We start from the raw sequence: 19,560 nt of genomic DNA on the forward strand, positions 1-19,560 counted from the left end.
AGGGACATTAAAATAAAACAAAAACATATCCTTACTTGACACCAGGGATCGACTGATCATCGGGCTGGCCGATTATCAGCACTGATATTCGGCAGGTGTGCGTGCTTGTGCATGTGTGCGTGCTTGTGCAGGTGTGCTTGTGTAGGTGTGCAAGTGTGCGTGCTTGTGCAGATTGTTTATACCACACCTGCCAGCCAGGTATGTGTTCAACATAATTACCAGGTGTGAATGTGCCAACTTCACCCACAAAGAATCTCACTCCAGACCTCACCCTGGTTCAGAGAAGGTCTCGGCTCTCACCTGACAAGTTTCAATGATCGTTTTTCAAGATCAACCAAAACCGTTCCTCCTCCTCCTCTTCCTCCCCCTCCCCCTCCTCTTCTTCCTCCTCCTCCTCCTCCTCCTCCTCTTCCTCCTCCTACTCCCCCGACTCCTCCTCCTCTTCCTCCTCCTCCCCCTCCCCCTCCTCCTCCTCCTCCTCCTCTTCCTCCTCCTGCTCTTCCTCTTCCTTCTCCTCCTCCTCCTCCTCCTGCTCTTCCTCTTCCTTCTCCTCCTCCTCCTCTTCTTCCTCCCCCTCTTCCTCCTCCACCTCCTCCTCTTCCTCTTCCTCCTCCTCCTCCTCTTCCTCCTCCTCCTCCTCCTACTCTTCCTCCTCCCCCATCTCCCCCTCTTCCTCCTCCTCCTCTTCCTCCTCCCCCTCCTCGAAGTAAACCGTGAAGTAAACCGGTGGTTAGAAGAGTGACAGGACCCGGAAAAGTCTGCTTGTATTCGTCAGTGTGCTATCTGCGGAGGAGCTGTGGGACACCAGAACAGGTCAGACTAAACTCTGCACTGTTTGTGCTTCATCATTGTTTCTGTTGAGTTGGTAGAATCCCGGTAACGTTAGGCTACCAACGTTAACGTTAGTTAGTCAGTTCATCCCACGGAGTGTAAGAAGTGTTCGTAAAGTTCCAGTAGATTCCAGAGGAAGGACAGTGATCAGTCCTGAGAAGAACCTCAAGTTAGTTCCTAGCATCATGTGGGAGTCGTTTACTAACACTAACTTTACGGTGGTCAACAGTTCGAATCTGTGAGTTTAACTAGCCAACGTTAGCTAGTTTAACTCCTGGTTTAACTAGGTTTAACTCCTGGTTTAACTAGCTAACGTTAGCTCTTCTTCGCCCATGTACTGCTTGTCTGCACGCGCTACTTCCCAGTAGTGCCATATCGTCACTGTGTGGCGGTGGTGTGGGAACCTCCATTAGGAAACACCGCAATTTACGTTTCTTTGCTTTTCCGCAAAAGTGGGTCAAAAGAACCGTACATTTGAAGACATCTGATGGAACATTAAGGACATCTGGTCAATTCGGCGCACATATGTTTGCCAAATGTTTCCTCTCGGTTGTGAAATATTGAGAAATGATTTCAGGTGCGTCCCTAACATCCATTAGTATCTGGTGGATATATTGAGTAACTTCACTTCTTTAGCTAATTTTTTCCTTTCTTTCTTCCATGACCCATTTGGGTTGTACCGTCCTAACTTCTTAATGAGTCATTTGGACATGCCTATCTGCTCTAACTCCAGGGTGTCACATCAGTCAGTAGCCTAAACAAACATGTCAATTAGCCTGCGGTCTGTTCCAGTGGTAGCACACTGTATGAGCACAGCCAAGTCATTAACAACACTGAGATTATGAACAGGGCTTCTGTTCCACAGGGCTGCAAAGAGCTCATCCAGAGAAATACTTAATATATTATGATATACTGAATGAACCATAGATTTAATTCATTACTCCACTAATGTATGCTAACTAATGTCAGAAACTTTCATGGTCACTTTAGTCATTTTATCAGGTAAAATGGGCTTTAGTTTAGTTTATATCTTATCGGATGTGTGTTTTTCTTTACCCATTTCAACGTCTGTGTTCCAGGTGAAAAGGATGGACACCCAGAACCAGGTTTTGGACCGGTTGCGTTCAACGTTTCGTTCAGGCATCACAATACCAGAGCGCTTTCGTCAAACTCAGCTGACCAGCCTCCTGTCCATGATTAAAGATAACGAGCAGCTGATTTTAGATGCACTGCACAAAGACCTGGCGAAGGTACAAGACTGTGCTCACACACACATACACACACACACTACTTCATACACTAACAACACGCGATTGACAAACTTGAACATTTTATAAAGCCCGTAACAAATTAAAGCTGCAGTAGACATATTGTAATTCAAGTGTTCTGAGAGAAAACTAGACGTCTGCTCCTCCTCATGGCTCTGTTATCAGGCTTAAGAAAATCTAGCCTTGAAGGGAGACTTTGACCAATCACAGGTCATTTCAGAGAGAGAGCGTTCCTATCGGCTGTTCGTTCAACGGAGACAGCTGTCAATCACTCACCAACTCCGATCAAATAGTCTAACTAGGCCTCGCTGATCAAATATTAATCAATATTCTGTTACTGTAAAGCCTATTTCTCTCCTCAGATGTTCTCAGAAACATCTTGTAGTGTACTGTTTAGCTGTAAAATGAGAAAGTTTGCTCTGGCTGGTGGGCGGTGCTTGGTATTTCCTCAACTGATCTCAACATGACTGCCGGATCACAAATGTTCTCATTTTACAGCTGAACAGTAAACTACAAGATGATTCTGAGAACATCAGAGTTGGTGAGTGATTGACAGCTACTCAGAGACGGCAGACTCCAGGTCAGCTCTGATTGGTTGTTTTCCTCCAGTCTGGGAAATCTTGCAGATGCCGTTAGGAGCACCGGAGAACACCGGAGAACACCGGAGGAACATGATGTTTTTCAGATTACCTGTCTCATGCACTACTGTCAGGACATAGTGACCGTTTTATAAAAATAACTTTCTTTTTATCATATTTGCTCCATTTGTACCCACTGCTGCTTTCAAAGTTAAACATTTACCTTCAAAGTATTTTCACTTCTTCTTCTAGAACTATTCTTCTTCTTTTATTTAGCCTACTCATTTAGATAAATGTTGAAAGTTAGACAGCTTAAAAATGCTACCTACTGTAGGGTTATATTCCTTTCTCCAATTATGATTTTGTGTTCACACACTGAACATTTTGTAGAAATATGAACTATATTTCTAACCGATTATTTCATTTGTACATGTTGGGTGCAGACGCATGGCTGCATGCCCACATGCACACATTCAGGGTGTTTTCTACACCCTGCCACTCTTCATCAAGCGCTAACCTCCCTTTCTTATGGTTCTTGCACGTCAGCCAAAATTTGAAGCCATCATGTCCGAGATTGAGATTGTGATCAATGAGCAGCAGTACGCCATCGCCAACATGGCAAGCTGGATGCAGCCGGAGTATGTCAGCAAAAGCCTGGTAGGTTTAACAATGGGTGTTGTGTACATTTTTATATGCATTATAGGGTTCAACAATTATTTTTAGTCATGTTTACCATAATCTATCAGTTATTTTTTTTAATTATTTTTTTAGAAAAATCAAGTAATCATTTAGTATAGAAGTTTTAATATTATTTTGTGTGACCAACAGTACAAAAATCCAAAGATTTTAAATTTACAGTGTTAAAGAGTAACCCTAACACTTGGCTGAAAGTGCATGTTGCTTGTGAGCCACCCAGCAGTGCCACAGTGTACTGACACACCCAGGAGGACTCTTCTGCATCACTGCATTGTTTGCCGTGTAATACATGTTTTATCGTTGTCAATTTTCAGGCCACAAAGCTGGATGACTGTTTTATCCGGAGGGAACCATTAGGAGTTGTGTTGATCATTGCACCGTGGAATTACCCGCTGCAACTCCTTATCATACCTTTGGTTGGAGCCATTGCTGCAGGTATCCTCCACACCCATCACCTCTACATATTGACTTAAAGCTTCACCATTGAGTATCTTTTTAAAGCTGGGGTAGGCAGTTCATCTTTTGTGTCATTGGGCAAAAATTCCAGAATAAGCTTTCAGCATATTGTAACTGGAGAAGTCGGGGAGAAAACTAAACTTCTGCAGCCAGTTGCACCAGCTGTCTCTTCAGTTCAGGTGTAGAGTCCACTAAACATTGAAACTGCGTTGAAACTAGTCGATGTGACACTAAAGCAGTGTGGATGTTTGGTTGCACCATGGAGATGTCGGGTTCATCTTAGTTACAACAGCGTAAAGTCCACACTAACCACAATATTGTTGCAGAAAATGACGTTTTCATATTCTGTGGCTAAACGTAGCGGCTAAACATAGCTAATGTTAATCCCCAAACAACAAAACGATACGTAAACTAGGACGAAGCCTTATGATTAGGTGATGATTATAAAACCTTAACCTACAGCTATAGTGCACTATAACAACAGTGACATTGAGTGGTGAAACCGTCAGCTATAGCATAGAGTAATAGAATGGTAACGTATTGGGCAGATGAAACACTTCATGATAGCATTCACTGGCAAACTGTTGTAAATTAGCAGTTGTTAATTAGAAAGTTATCTAAGGCCATATATGTGCTTGTCACTGTGGCACAGAGAATATTAATATGTAATTGCCCCCTTACCTTATGTGTTATTTTACATGTATCGTTATGTACTTCATTTTGCATGTTTACGGAGCGCTGACATGATGATAGTGCGACTAATCGTATTGCTTTACACACACAGTAGATTGATGCACTTGAATTGAATCACCAACCATGTTTTGAAGTAATCCTGTAGCAGAATAATCTCTGACATTTGTAGGGAAGGACTGAGAACACGTCTCTGTCTGATATGTTGCTAATCTGCTGCCAGCAGGTCGGTAATCTTCTGTTGGAAGCGAAAGAGGCATGTATAAATCAGACATCATAAATGCCCAAGGTGTGTAATCTATCACGGAGCGCATTGCAGGACTTTACACCTACTACGGGTTAGGTGTAAGATTGAAGTAGTAACATCTGCCTACGTTGGAACTATTTCAGCTGGTGCAAACGTTCAAATGGTAGTAGCTCGTAAACTCTGTCTTAATTTAGAAATTAGGTTCAAACTAGGAAATGTTTGAACTTGCATATAACTGGTGCAACCCAGTGCAGCACCTCCTCACGGCTTTGCTTTCAGACTAAAAAAATCTAGCTTGTGACGGGAGACTTTGACCAATCACAGGTCATTTCAGAGAGAGAGAGAGAGAGCGTTCCTATTGGCTGTTCTACAAATACAGGTGCGCATGCATGTCCCTTCAGATGGTGAAAGTCTGATTCAATGGCGGAGTATTCTGCAGGAGAAGTTGCTATTCCAGCAACAACTGCCTACAATAGCTTTAATGTTCCAATAAATCAAATGACATCCTCATAATAATGAAGGGGTACCTCTAGTGAGGAGCCCACAGAGAATATTTACCCTTTACCTCCATGGACTTTGGAGCCTCACTTAGTGAGCCTGCAAACTCACTTCTCATCAACATCGATCGTAGCAGCAAAAGCTCTAGTTACCCACTGCCTGCCACTAAACAGCAGACCAACTGGCGACCAGAGAAAGTGAAGACCAAAACAGAGAAGATCAGACTTGAAATCATCAGGTGGACAGAAACACAACTCCAATGGGATGATAATGCTGCTATGATCACAATTTAAGTTGATATGGTGTTGTTGTTGGCAAATAGTTTCCTATTACTAGGGCTGTCAATCGATACAAATATTTAATCACAGTTGTCCAGAGTTAATTGCGATTAATTGCACATTTTTTATTTGTTCAAAATGTACCTTAAAGGGAGATTTGTCAAGTATTTAATCCTCTTATCAACATGGGAGTGGACAAATATGCTGCTTTATGCAAATGTATGTATATATTTATTATTGGAAATCAATTAACAACACAGAACAATGACAGATATTGTCCAGAAACCCTCACAGGTACTGCATTTAGCATAAAACAATATGCTCAAATTATAACATGGCAAACTGCAGCCCAACAGGCAACAACAGCTGTCAGTGTGTCAGTGTGCTGACTTGACTATGACTTGCCCCAAACTGCATGTGATTACCATAAAGTGGGCATGTCTGTAAAGGGGAGACTCGTGGGTACCCATAGAACCCATTTACATTCACTGATCTGGAGGTCAGAGGTCAAGGGACCCCTTTGAAATTGGACATGACAGTTTTTCCTCGTCAAAATTTAGCGTAACTTTGAAGCGTTATTTAACCTCCTTCATGACCAGCTGGCATGACATGGTTGGTACCGATGGATTCGTCAGGTTTACTAGTTTCATATGATACCAGTATCTTCACTCTAGCTTTTGCAAGTTGCGTTAACGCAAATTCATTTTAGAGCCACTAATTTCTTTATCACGTTAACTTTGACTTCCCTACTAGTTACACACCCAGCAGACACAGAGTAACATTATCATTCGATGCAAGTCCAATATTCTCTCTCTTTTAGCTCTGGTTTTGGTCTTCACCACCTCCTGAGGAAATATCTGTCTCTTTAGCTGCTAAATGCTCCACTATGTTCACCAACTGGTCTCTAACAGTGTCTGTCAGCTGTTTGCTGCTGAGCAGCTAGTGCTCAGTGGCTTTTTCCTCTGAAATCAGCTGCCTGTTGCTGCTGGAAACGATCCCAGTGACAGAGGAAAGTTAACCAAACAGTAAAGTTGTGGGCTGTAAAATCAAAACACGGCTAAAACACTTCACAAACATTCCCAAGCTGCTCAAACCTCGATTCTAAATGATTAGCAAACATAAAAGTGATAGAATGTGAACCAGCTTCTTGTCTGATAAAGTTTGTTGTTCTGCAGCTCACTCTCGTGTATCAGATGTCGCCATCTTGGCGAGACGAGTCGAAACATTCTGTTCTTGAAGGGACATTAAAACAAAACAATAACATCTCCTTACCTGACACCAGGGATCGACCGATCATCGGACTGGCCGAGAACAAAGAAGAGAACTTTTGGCAAATTGTATTTATTTTTTCCCTTCCTCCTGTGGAGGGCTGGGGCATGCTTTCTGTAGCAGCCTCCAGGCCCTGGGGAGGAAGCTCTCTGTTTTTGACACCAAGATTTTCATTTTTACTGCAAATGTATATCGGTTACTGGTCTCCTTGATTACTAATAATTAGTATTGGTCCTGAAAAAAACATATCGGTTGATCCTTACTTGACACCAGGATGTTTTTCTAGGTTCTTCTGTACAGGTTATTATTGGTTTTCATTCATCACTTTTGAATCAGCAAGAAGAATTCCCTAAAACTCTGCTTTAGTTCTTCACAAAACAACCCTATCCTCAAAAAGTGACATTTGGGGGCTAAGGAGCTAAATTCTGGTATAAAACTGCATTAAACATGTGAAAACTGCTGTCTTTACTGACTGGATGATGTTGCTGTCTCCACCTAGGAAACTGTGTGATCGTCAAGCCTTCAGAGGTCAGCGCCGCCACAGGCAGTCTGATGGCAGAGCTCATCCCCAAATATTTGTCTCCGGTAAAGCAACTTCTGAAGATTTTTGTTGAGGTTTTTGTTTCTCAAGCCGTTTCTCACCAGTGGGATGTGAAAAATCTGCACGCGAATCTTCCGCATTGACAAATATGCACATGGGTCCGGTGTGAATTATCCGTGTTCCATTTTTGCAACGAGTTTCCTCTTAAATAGTGCCATGTCCACTCCACACAACAAAAAGCTATCCAGACACAGAATGTCTAAGGTGCTAACGTTAACTATACAATACAGTACATAAACTAATCGGACCCCAAATGTGATGCTAATGCTAACGTTAGCTGTTAAATTAGCCCCGTTGCTTGACCAACATATAACAATAGCAAGTGCATATCAGCTACATTACAGAAGCACCTGGCTAAGTATTCTGCAGAACGACGACGATCAGTTGAAACAAAGGATTTCATTGGTCAAACATATATTTCCGCAGATTGAAATCCGCCATAGTCGAGGTCCATCCGAAAATATTTTCCCCCGCACGAATGTTCGGCAGGGGTGTGCATGCATTCATGAGAACCCACAAAATCAGTTTTTATAAATGTCCGTGTAAATTCTTTTGATGAAAATCCGTGCTCGGTGTGAAACGGCTTTTAATCTTCAAATTCAGTTGAAATCCAAAGTCCTTGATCATATTTGTGTGAATGTGGTTTATATCCAGAAACTATATCCAAGAACACTGGAATACAGTCAATGCAGAACCATTCAGTCATCTGTGGGAAGAAGTTCATGAGCTTTTACATAATTTGTCTGTAGTGTCATTGGGGTTGGAACACAAATGAGTAACCACTTGTTCATGGAACAGACCTGGAAATGTAAGCTACATGAAAATGGGCTGAGCTACTTAGTGGGGCAGTGGGGGGAGTCAAAAACATTTAATTAACAAAGAAGAGCTGTGTCATCCATTTCATTTTGATGGACTTCGTAGTAAAGAACTGTGACCAAGATATGTACTCAGTGGGACATTTTACAGTGTAAAAACTCTCTGGTGGACAAACTATGTTATGGACATCATGTTTTCTCCACTGGAAGTGCACCCTAGAGGGTACTTCATCATGTTTTCTCTACTGGAAGTGCACCCTAGAGGGTACTTCATCATGTTTTCTCTACTGGAAGTGCACCCTCGAGGGTACTTCATGTTTTCTCCACTGGAAGTGCACCCTAGAGTGTACTTCATCAAGTTTTCTCCACTGGAAGTGCACCCTTGAGGGTACTTCATGTTTTCTCTACTGGAAGTGCACCCTAGAGGGTACTTCATCATGTTTTCTCTACTGGAAGTACACCCTAGAGGGTACTTCATCATGTTTTCTCTACTGGAAGTGCACCCTAGAGCAGGGGTTCTCAACCTTTTGCAACTGAAGGCACACTTGTGATTGTCAAAACATTTCCGAGGCACACCTTCCGTGTTGACAGAGAGGGATATTGGTTCTCAACCAATGTTGAGAACCAGTGTGCCGCGGCACACTGGTTGAGAACCCTTGCCCTCGAGGGTACTTCATCATGTTTTCTCCACTGGAAGTGCACCCTAGAGGGTACTTCATCATGTTTTCTCTACTGGAAGTGCACCCTAGAGGGTACTTCATCATGTTTTCTCTACTGGAAGTGCACCCTAGAGCAGGGGTTCTCAACCTTTTGCAACTGAAGGCACACTTGTGATTGTCAAAACATTTCCGAGGCACACCTTCCGTGTTGACAGAGAGGGATATTGGTTCTCAACCAATGTTGAGAACCAGTGTGCCGCGGCACACTGGTTGAGAACCCTTGCCCTAGAGGGTACTTCATCATGTTTTCTCCACTGGAAGTACACTCTAGAGGGAACTTTACCAGTCTATTTGGTATTAGTGTACGCTGTCATGTATGGCGATACTGATGTATGTGTGATGAGCTGGAGCTTGGCACAGTGATTCTTGTAACACTTTCACTAAGATGGGACTCTCATTGTGGCAGGACTGTTATGCAGTTGTTCGTGGTGGAGCGGAGGAGACCAAGGCACTTCTGCAGAATCGCTTTGACCACATCTTCTACACAGGTAAATACCTCCAGGATGGGTTCGATCGCTGCACGTCACAGTATTCCCATTGTAGATGTGTGTCCTTTACACCGGTAGCAAGACCAAAATATCACAAGTTGGTCTTTAAAGAACACAACAAATAAATGCTAAGACCCAAAGCATCACTCTAACAGATTTAGGTTAGAATCAAGGTCAACCATATATATTTAAGGTTGCAAATGTGCCTCTTGATTACGTCTATGGTCAGATTTCAGCCGTGTGGCACATTGAATTTCCTTGATTTAAAAACATTGGCATGTTTGTAAGACATGCTGTAATGTAGTGCAACAGCAGATGGCTTTGTCTGCATAAAGTAAAAAAACATCAAGTAAAAACATTGTTTAAAAACTAAAGTTGGTAAGTTGGAGCAAATATGATAAAAAAGTTTCACTTCAACGGTCACTATATCCTGACAGTAGTGCATGAGACGGGTAATCTGAAACGCATCATGTTCCTCCGGTGTCCTCCGGTGTCCCGGTGCTCATAATGCCATCTGCAAGATTTCACTAGATTTTATGGAGGAAACCAACCAATCAGAGCCGCAGACTCTCTACAGCAGCCGTTAATCACTGCTCCCAAAGCTGGTGAACTCTGATCCAACAGTCAAACTAGGCAGCGCTGATCAGATACAAATCAATACTCTGTTACTGTAATGCCTATATCTCCTCACATGTTCTCAGAATCATCTTGTAGTGAATGAGAATGTTTGCTCCGGCTGGTGGGCGGTGCTTGGTCTTGTCTGAGCTGCTCTCAACATGGCGGCTGGGTCACAGCTGATAACGCCGTCCCGACCGACAACCCCGTTGAGTAAGATTACCCAGCCTCTGGTCCCCCCCACCCCCCAGTTTAACACTGTTCGCTCTGTCAGCACTGTTGCTATTGTTTCCACTGTTAGCACCGTTAGCTGCTCCATGTTGAGAGCTGTGTGGAGGCAATAGAAATGCTCCCAATCTCTCATTTAGCACCTCAACGGGGAAAAGAGGGAAAAAGCCTCAGGGAGAGCAACTGAGGAAGGATCAGGATGGACAGCAGTGCAGTGATGTCATGTGTACAGAATAAACAATAACTTAATTACAATCATCACAAGCATACAGGTACATGCATGAAATTTAAGCTGTGCAGGGATTGAAAGGATAACTGTGGTATTTTTCAACCTGGACCCTATTGTCCCATGTTTTTGTGTCTAAGTGACCAACGGGGAGAACACTTTCTGACACTGGTCCAGTACTGAGGGAGAACACTGCAGGCAGCCACTAAACGGGCTGTTATGTAATCAAATAAATGTCTCACTGTCAATGAGGCAGGCTCAGGTTGGTATTATCAGTGTCTGACAACATTAGGGAAAGAACCCCACAGAGAAATCGAACCTTTTTCTGACCTTTCTCTTCCTGTTTGTTATTGTCATGTGATGTGTTGCCGGAAGACAACGGTGGAACAGAGGAACACATCCATGGTGGAAACGGGCAGAGTGTGTTGTGTTGGAGGACAGAAAGCGTAGTTGAGTGTTAACTCAAAGATTTCCAATGTCATGGCTGAATATTTAGATGATTTCCACTATGTGGATGGGACCAAAGATTTCAGAACAAGGCTTCTCCCAGCGAGACCCACAATAACAGACCGACCGGATCAAGTGAAAGGTAAAAATGTTTTATTTCTCTGTAGGGTCCTTTCTATAATGTTGTCAGACACAGATAATAACAATCTGAGCCTGTCAGTGGCAACAACAAGAACTGTTAGTGGACGTGAACTGACGGTACCAGGTTGACCCAAATGATTACATTACAGCCCGTTTAGCAGCTGCAGTGTTCTTCTTCAATACTGGTCCGGTTTCAGAAAGAGCTGTCTCCATTAGTCACTTAGACACAAAAACATGGGAACATAGGGTCCAGGTTGAAAAATAGCAAAGTTCTCCTTTAACCCATCCTAGCAGTCAGGAGCAGTGGGCTGCTATGAAGCGGCCGGGGAGCAGCTTGGTGTTCAGTGTCTCGCTCAAGGACACTTGGACATGCAGACAGTCGGAGCCGGGGATCGAACCGCCTCTAAATATAATAAAATGTTGTAGGGATGCACCGATACCGTTAACGGATGGGATATCAAGCCGATACTGACAAACAGCTGGATCGGGTATCTGTAACAATGAGGCCGATCTATTGCCGATCTATTAAGTTCAGTTCTATGTTTATATACTAAATTATATACATTATATAGTGGAATTTAAATTCCTGGTCAAGTTTTGATCAGTTTGTTGTTTCATTAAAAAGGTTCACACCTTAATTGTGATTCCTGTTAAATTTGATAACTTATAATGTACATTTTTAATAATTATTATACTTTACAATTCAGTAAACGTATATATTTGTTACATTTTGTTTTACAAAGTAAGTAAAGCAGTGTTTGAGTCCAGTCTGATGTTGTCTTACATATAACATAATGATCCGATCTCGTCCACACAGTGAGGCCTACAGCTGATTAATTAAACACCGGTATCGGATCGGTACTCGGTATCGGCCGATACCCAAAGCCAAGGTATTGGTATCAGTATCAGGACTGAAACAGTCGGATCGGTGCATCCCTAAAATGTAAAACCACGTTGATACTCATCAGAGGATGAATCCTTTCCACTTTGGACACTGTCTTTTAGGTTCTCAGACTGTGGCACGCAGCATCCTGCAGGCAGCCTCGGTCCACTTGACCCCAGTGACCTTGGAACTGGGCGGCAAGTGTCCATGCTTAATATACGGTCGGGTGGAAATTGCAGCCTCTGCTCGCCGCTTGGTGTGGGCAAAGTATTTTAATGCCGGTCAGAGCTGCGTGGCTCCAGACTACGTGCTGTGCTCGGCGGCCACCCGGGACGCCCTGCTGCCCGCGATACGCAAGACCCTGGAGGAATTCTACAGCAAGGAGCCTCAGGCCTGTCCGGACATGTCCCGCATCGTGTCACCCCGACACTGGACCCGGCTGATGGAACTGCTCGGGAGGTCCAGGGGCAAGGTTGTTGTGGGAGGAGAGAGTGACCAAGAGGACAAGTACATAGGTGGGTTAAGAAGCAGGAGCGTGCACTATAGTGACATGTAAACACAATCAGGAGTGTTGGTGTGCTGCTACTTCTAGAACATGTATAGAATGAATACTATGTGGTAAAAAGACGCAGTAATACTGGTAACGTAAAGAGCATCAGTGATGCACCAAATGAGCCTAAAGTGATAGACTTGGTTTATTCTAGTAGAGAGTGTTTCAGAGCTCACCGGCTGATCAACACAAGATAATGCTGGATGTTAAAGGGGACATGTTTTCAGTGCTTGTTCACATCCATCTGGCTATCTGGAGTTCCTACCAACCCACAAACTGTGAAATCAGACAACCAGTCAGTTTATTATGGGCTGTCTAAATCAGAAAACATGTGATTCAACCAGCCAATCAGATCTGGCTCCCCTTCCTATGTCACATGCAGCTCATTAGAATATATCGCCCACAGCTGGAGAACTACCTTTACAAAGGTGCACCACGTTTTTCTCTCCAGCCAATCAGAGCAGACTGGGCTTTTTCAGGAGGTCTCAAAGAGACAGGAGCTAAAATGGAGCGTTTCAGACAGAGGATGAATACAGGTATATTTAGACAGTCAGGATGAATACAGGTATATTCAGACAGACGGGATGAATACAGGTATATTCAGACAGACAGGATGAATACAGGTATATTCAGACAGTCGGGATGAATACAGGTATATTCAGACAGACGGGATGAATACAGGTATATTCAGACAGACGGGATGAATACAGGTATATTCAGACAGACGGGATGAATACAGGTATATTCAGACAGACGGGATGAATACAGGTATATTCAGACAGACGGGATGAATACAGGTATATTCAGACAGACGGGATGAATACAGGTATATTCAGACAGACGGGATGAATACAGGTATATTCAGACAGTCGGGATGAATACAGGTATATTCAGACAGTCAGGATGAATACAGGTATATTCAGACAGTCAGGATGAATACAGGTATATTCAGACAGACAGGATGAATACAGGTATATTCAGACAGTCAGGATGAATACAGGTATATTCAGACAGACAGGATGAATACAGGTATATTCAGACAGACAGGATGAATACAGTACATTAAAGTATGTAAACGTGTTTTAGTAGAAACCTAAAATACAAGTAAGAACCTGAAAATCAGAATGATAGGACCCCTTTAATTTTTCTCCGAATGGGATGAAAATGCTGGTATTAAAGCGAGTCTATGGCCACTTGTGGCCACAAGTCCTAAGAATGACATAATTATCAGTTAAACCAGGTTTGTAGCAGGTTTCACTTCACATCGTCTTCTCTAGTGGCGTTCAGGTGATTTCTATAAGACCCAGCAGCTAGTATTTGTTCTCCTAAATATGTGGGATCGTACAGCATGATAACACGTCCTAATGTCCTAACATAGTAATGTCCTCTGCCAGCTCCCACAGTGGTGGTGGATGTGGCCGAAGACGACGCTCTCATGGCGGAGGAGATTTTCGGCCCCATCCTGCCCATCCTCACCGTGGACTCTCTGGAAGAAGGCATCGACTTCATCAACCGCCAAGAGAAGGCCCTGGCTGTCTATGTCTTCTCTGAAGAGTCCTCCGTAAGAGCACAGAACTCTGCAACGTCCCACATCGCAGCTGTAGACATGTTGTCTTATATTTGACATCCCATTGTCCTTACTCTCTGAAGGTGGTGAACACAGTGCTGGAAAAGACCAGCAGTGGAGGATTCTGCTCTAACGACGGGATTATCCACATGACCCTGCCAACCCTGCCCTTTGGAGGTGTAGGTAGGTGGGACCCTGACCTAAAGCTTCTCCCAGCTGGACAATTTGGGGATTTTGGGACACTGTTGCAGGTTTTATATCCCTTTGTCCTGGGTATTCCTTTATTATAGACAATACCAGATTAATGACTAAGACAACCCTCTGTATTAATGTTCACAACATGCTTAAAGGAATACTTCACCCCTAAACTTGGTGCTTACCCTGCTAGGCTAAAGTCGGTGCTAACCCTGCTAGGCTACAGTCGGTGCTAACCCTGCTAGACTACAGTCGGTGCTAACCCTGCTAGGCTGCAGTCGGTGCTAACCCTGCTAGGCTGCAGTCGGTGCTAACCCTGCTAGACTACAGTCGGTGCTAACCCTGCTAGACTACAGTCGGTGCTAACCCTGCTAGGCTAAAGTTGGTGCTAACCCTGCTAGACTACAGTCGGTGCTAACCCTGCTAGGCTACAGTCGGTGCTAACCCTGCTAGACTACAGTCGGTGCTAACCCTGCTAGGCTACAGTCGGTGCTAACCCTGCTAGGCTACAGTCGGTGCTAACCCTGCTAGGCTACAGTCGGTGCTAACCCTGCTAGGCTAAAGTCTGGGTTGAGGCCTTTTCACACCAAGTCTGCATTTTTTGTCCAAATTCGTCGCACGTTTAAAGATAAATACGACCTCACGTTGTGTCAATCACGTTTACACACCGAATCAGAAACTTTCGTCCGTCGTTAAAGTTTTCGGAAGAGGTTTGATTTTCTGTTTTTTTTTCACGTCCGTCAAAAGGCAAAAGAGGGTTGTTTGACTGCTCAGAGCCACCGTCTGTGCAAATGTCATCATCCAAAACGTCATCTGATAAACATTCACTTTGTCTCCCAGCATAAAGCACTTTACCATAAACAAAGTAAAGAATACAGAGATTTCTGAATTTAAAGATTTGTGGCAGATGATTGTAGAACTACGGAGCCCCCCTAGAACCCCTAGGAGAAAATTTATATTAACTCGTTCCCTTGAGTGCCCTAACTTGAGGGAACGAGTTACTTCCTAGAGCACTTCTTCCAATCATTCCTGACAGTCCACACATTGCTGATGTACGGAGCCCCCCTAGATGATGTACTTCGGTAAAGTTGGAAAGATATTGACAGATTCAAACTTCCTGGATCAATAACTCATAACAGAAACGTTGTCAAAACACCAACGAGGGCTCTTTCTAACCATAGTGAGATGGACAACGAGCTACAAGCTCATTTTAATCACAACGAGCCGTCCTCTGAGCTGGACACATTATATCGGTCTGTAAGACGAGTTGTCAGGGACCGTCTACAAAGTGAAACGCCGAAAGGAGAAAAATATTCAATAACTTCAGTATTATGCAGTGTAGAACCACCAAAATTACTTCACACATCAATGATCTCCAAATAGTTGTACTACAACTAGTAGTAGTTTGGAAAAATATGCTTTTACATAATTTTGGTGAATTTTTAATTGGAAAAATATTCAATAACTTCACGGCTCTCCCGTCCCCGGGCTAGGGGCTCTCTTATATGCAGTGCCTTCAGAAAGTATTAAGACCCCTCCACTTTTTTCACATTTTGTTATGTTGCAGCCTTATGATAAAATTGATAAAATTATTTTTTTCCCTCATCAATCTACACTCAATACACCATAATGACAAAGCGGAAACAGAATTTTTTTAATTTTTGCAAAATGTATTAAAAAGGAAAAACTGAAATATCATGACATAAGTATTCAGACCCTTTACTCAGTACTTAGTTGAAGCAACTTTGGTAGCGATTACAGCATCGAGTCTTCTTGGGTATGACGCGACGAGCTTTGCACACCTGGATTTGGGGAGTTTCTGCCATTCTTCTCTGCAGATCCTCTCAAGCTCTGTCAGGTTGGATGGGGACCGTCGGTGGAGAGCCATCTTCAGGTCTCTCCAGAGATGTTCGATTGGGTTCAAGTCAGGGCTCTGGCTGGGCCACTCAAGGACATTCACAGAGTTGTCCCTAAGCCACTCCTGCGTTGTCTTGGCTGTGTGCTTCGGGTCATTGTCCTGTTGGAAGGTGAACCTTCGGTCCAGTCTGAGGTCCTGAGCACTCTGTCCAGGTTTTCATTAAGAATATCTCTGAACTTTGATCTGTTCAGCTTTCCCTCAACCCTGACCAGTCGCCCAGTCCCTGCTGCTGAAAAACACACCCAAAGCATGATGCTGCCACCACCATGCTTCACCGTTGGGATGGTATTGGGTAGGTGATTAGCGGTTCCTGGTTTCCTCCAGACATAACGCTTAGAATTGAGGCCAAACAGTTCAATCTTGGTTTCATCAGACCAGAGAATCTGGTTTCTCCCAGTCTGAGTATCCTTTAGGTGCTTTTTTGCAAACTCCAAGCGGGCTTTCATGTGTATTTCTCTGAGGAGAGGCTTCCGTCTGGCCACTCTGCCATAAAGCCCAGATCGGTGGAGTGTTGCAGTGATGGTAGTTTCTCCCATCTCCACACAGGATCTCTGGAGCTCAGCCAGAGTGACCATCGGGTTCTTGGTCACCTCTCTTACCTAGGCCCTTCTCCCCTGCTTGCTTAGTTTGGCCGGGCGGCCAGCTCTAGTGAGAGTCCTGGTTGTTACAAACTTCTTCCATTTAAGAGTTATGGAGGCCACTTTGCTCTTGGGGACCTTCAATGCAGCAGAATTTTTTTGTAGCCTTCCCCAGATCTGTGCCTCGACACAATCCTGTCTCTGAGCTCTTCAGGCAGTTCCTTCGACCCCGTGGTTTGGTTTTTGCTCTGATATGCATTATCAGCTGTGAGACCTTATATAGACAGGTGTGAGCCTTTCCAAATCACATCCAATCATTTGAATTTACCACAGGTGGACTCCAGTCAAGGTGGAGAAACATCTCAAAGATGATCGAGGGAAATGGGAGGCACCTGAGCTAAATTTCAAGTGTCATAGTAAAGGGTCTGAATACTTATGTCAATGTGATATTTCAGTTTTTCCTTTTTAATAAATTTACAAAGATTTCTAAAATTCTGTTTCCACTTTGTCATTGTGGTGTATTGAGTGTAGGTTGATGAGGAAATAAAATATTTTATCGATTTTATCATAAGGCTGCAACATAACAAAATGTGAAAAGAGTGAAGGGGTCTGAATACTTTCTGAAGGCACTGTATAGGATATTTATTATTATTATTATTATTATTATAATTTTGATATATATATATTATTAGATTTGAGTCAGATTATTTCAGGAAACCTAATAGACTAACAGATGAGAACTATTGAACTGTATTTGAGTTTTGTGGGTGAAACATGTCTTTATTGTGCTGCAGTGTGATGGAATAAACCCACAGGTCAGTCAGAGAACGAGGCCTTTATTATAAGATGCTTTCCTAGTCATTTGTAGCCTGATGAATATCATGAAGAGAGGCTGGATGGTGGAAGTTTTGCCACTCTGCCGTTGTACGACTGCTGTTTATGGTTTGAACCACTCGTTCCAGGGTCAAGCGGTTGGGGCAGTTACCACGGCCGCTGGGGCTTCGAGACGTTCAGCCACCGGCGGTCCTGCATGCTGCGTGGCTGGGCTCTGGAGAGACTCAATGGCCTGCGCTACCCGCCATACACAGAGGACAAACTGGGCTGGCTACGCTGGACCACCGGGAGGAGCTGCTCCATCATGTGATGTGTGTGTGTAATACTGTATGTATGAATGTGGATGTTTGGGAGATCCACCTGGAGACGGGGTTAACCATATCTTCTTTTAATGTGTGTGATGGCCCTTAGCAGACCTCTATGACACTGTATCAGAGCTTTTAGAATATATCCGACGTTTCCTCTCTCAGCTCTTTGTAGGTACAAACTGTTTTATGTATTCTGGTTTATTTTAAACTGGCTCCACTTTGATGAGTGCCAGGGATTCCACTGCCTGCTTGTTTTTATCCTCTTGCACTGACATTTTTATGTGGTGAGAATGGTGTTACAGTGTTATTGTTTTTAATAACCTATTGTTTTGGTTGATTGGTTTAATTTCTCATGGTGTCTGACGTCGTGCTCTTCTATGTTCTAATACTGTTTTCCATGAAATACTGTAAATAAATTTGAAATTCTTATTTTATTTTCAAATAATTTCTTTGAAAGTTGCTATTCTTCAACAAAAGCATACATACAATAAATAAGAACATCTATTCACGCAGTACAGGACAGTTCTAATATGTAATGCTAAGTCATTCACCTCTTGCGTATGTAAGAAAGGAGAGGGGGAAAAACTGTTTTAAAAAAATTAAGGCTGTCAAAGTTAACGCGATAACGCAAATTTGTCTCATCGCCACTAATTTCTTTAACTTATTAATGTAACTTGCAATTTATTATAGTTAATTAACCTCTTATAAATCTGTTGGGCCCGGCGTCTGTTCGATATTTCAGAGGTTGTAGCGGGCTCATCCTGCTCATCTTCAGGTTCATACTTGTATTTTGGGTTTCTTTCTACTAGAACATGTTTACATGCTTTAATGTTCAAAAACACATATTTTCTCCTACTGTTTTCAACATACTATACTGACATGTTTTTTTGGGGGGACATGCACGGTGTAACTAGAACTACGCCAGCTAGTGAGCCTTTTATGTGGGTTAGATAGCTGCTAGGTCAGCCACGCTTGGAACTCCTTCTCCATGTTGGAATGAGCCCCTGATGGTCGAGGCTGATGTTTGTTTTCTTCCAGAAAAGGTTCACGTGATGGGGCGTGACGAATCAGGGAAGGACACGTCATGAATGATGAGACCCAATCATGAAGCCAACGTGGGCGTCTGCCTCATCGTTTTCAGAGGTCACTGTTTCTGTCCGTCCAGACTTAAACACGACTCCAGAGTTTTAAACTACAACAAGGTCGGCAGCGTTATCAAACGTCTCCGTTTTAGGGGCTCGAAAACACTGGAGTAGTAGCAAAGTTATGTGTTTTAAAACGTATTAGTGTGGACGTAGCCTGAATATACCTGTATTCACCCTCTGTCTGAATATACCTGTATTCATCCTGACTGTCTGAATATACCTGTATTCATCCTGACTGTCTGAATATACCTGTATTCATCCTGTCTGAATATACCTGTATTCATCCTGACTGTCTGAATATACCTGTATTCATCCTCTGTCTGAAACGCTCCATTTTAGCTCCTGTCTCTTTGAGACCTCCTGAAAAAGCCCAGTCTGCTCTGATTGGCTGGAGAGAAAAACATGGTGCACCTTTGTAAAGGTAGTTCTCCAGCTGTGGGCGATATATTCTAATGAGCTGCATGTGACATAGGAAGGGGAGCCAGATCTGA

General features: G+C 43.3%; 1 protein-coding gene across 3 annotated transcripts; it reads left to right on the forward strand.

Annotated features, from left to right (window-relative positions):
* Positions 1-667: 667 nt before the first annotated feature.
* Positions 668-18,369, forward strand: aldh3b1 (aldehyde dehydrogenase 3 family, member B1). Of its 3 annotated transcripts, none has more exons than XM_074654993.1 (10): positions 668-813; positions 1,911-2,081; positions 3,224-3,334; positions 3,688-3,808; positions 7,311-7,396; positions 9,353-9,434; positions 12,097-12,489; positions 13,919-14,085; positions 14,175-14,274; positions 17,745-18,369. In XM_074654993.1, exons 2-10 carry the CDS (start codon positions 1,920-1,922, stop codon positions 17,924-17,926), a joined length of 1,404 nt encoding a protein of 467 aa, XP_074511094.1. In that variant the 5' UTR covers positions 668-813; positions 1,911-1,919; the 3' UTR covers positions 17,927-18,369. The 3 variants fall into 3 exon arrangements, with proteins under 3 accessions (XP_074511094.1, XP_074511096.1, XP_074511095.1); XM_074654995.1 differs by lacking the exon at positions 668-813 and adding an exon at positions 1,045-1,069; XM_074654994.1 differs by lacking the exon at positions 668-813 and adding an exon at positions 1,239-1,408.
* Positions 18,370-19,560: the final 1,191 nt, after the last annotated feature.

The sequence above is a fragment of the Sebastes fasciatus genome, chromosome 13, assembly GCF_043250625.1.
Source record: "Sebastes fasciatus isolate fSebFas1 chromosome 13, fSebFas1.pri, whole genome shotgun sequence".
Taxonomy (NCBI): Eukaryota; Metazoa; Chordata; class Actinopteri; order Perciformes; family Sebastidae; genus Sebastes; species Sebastes fasciatus.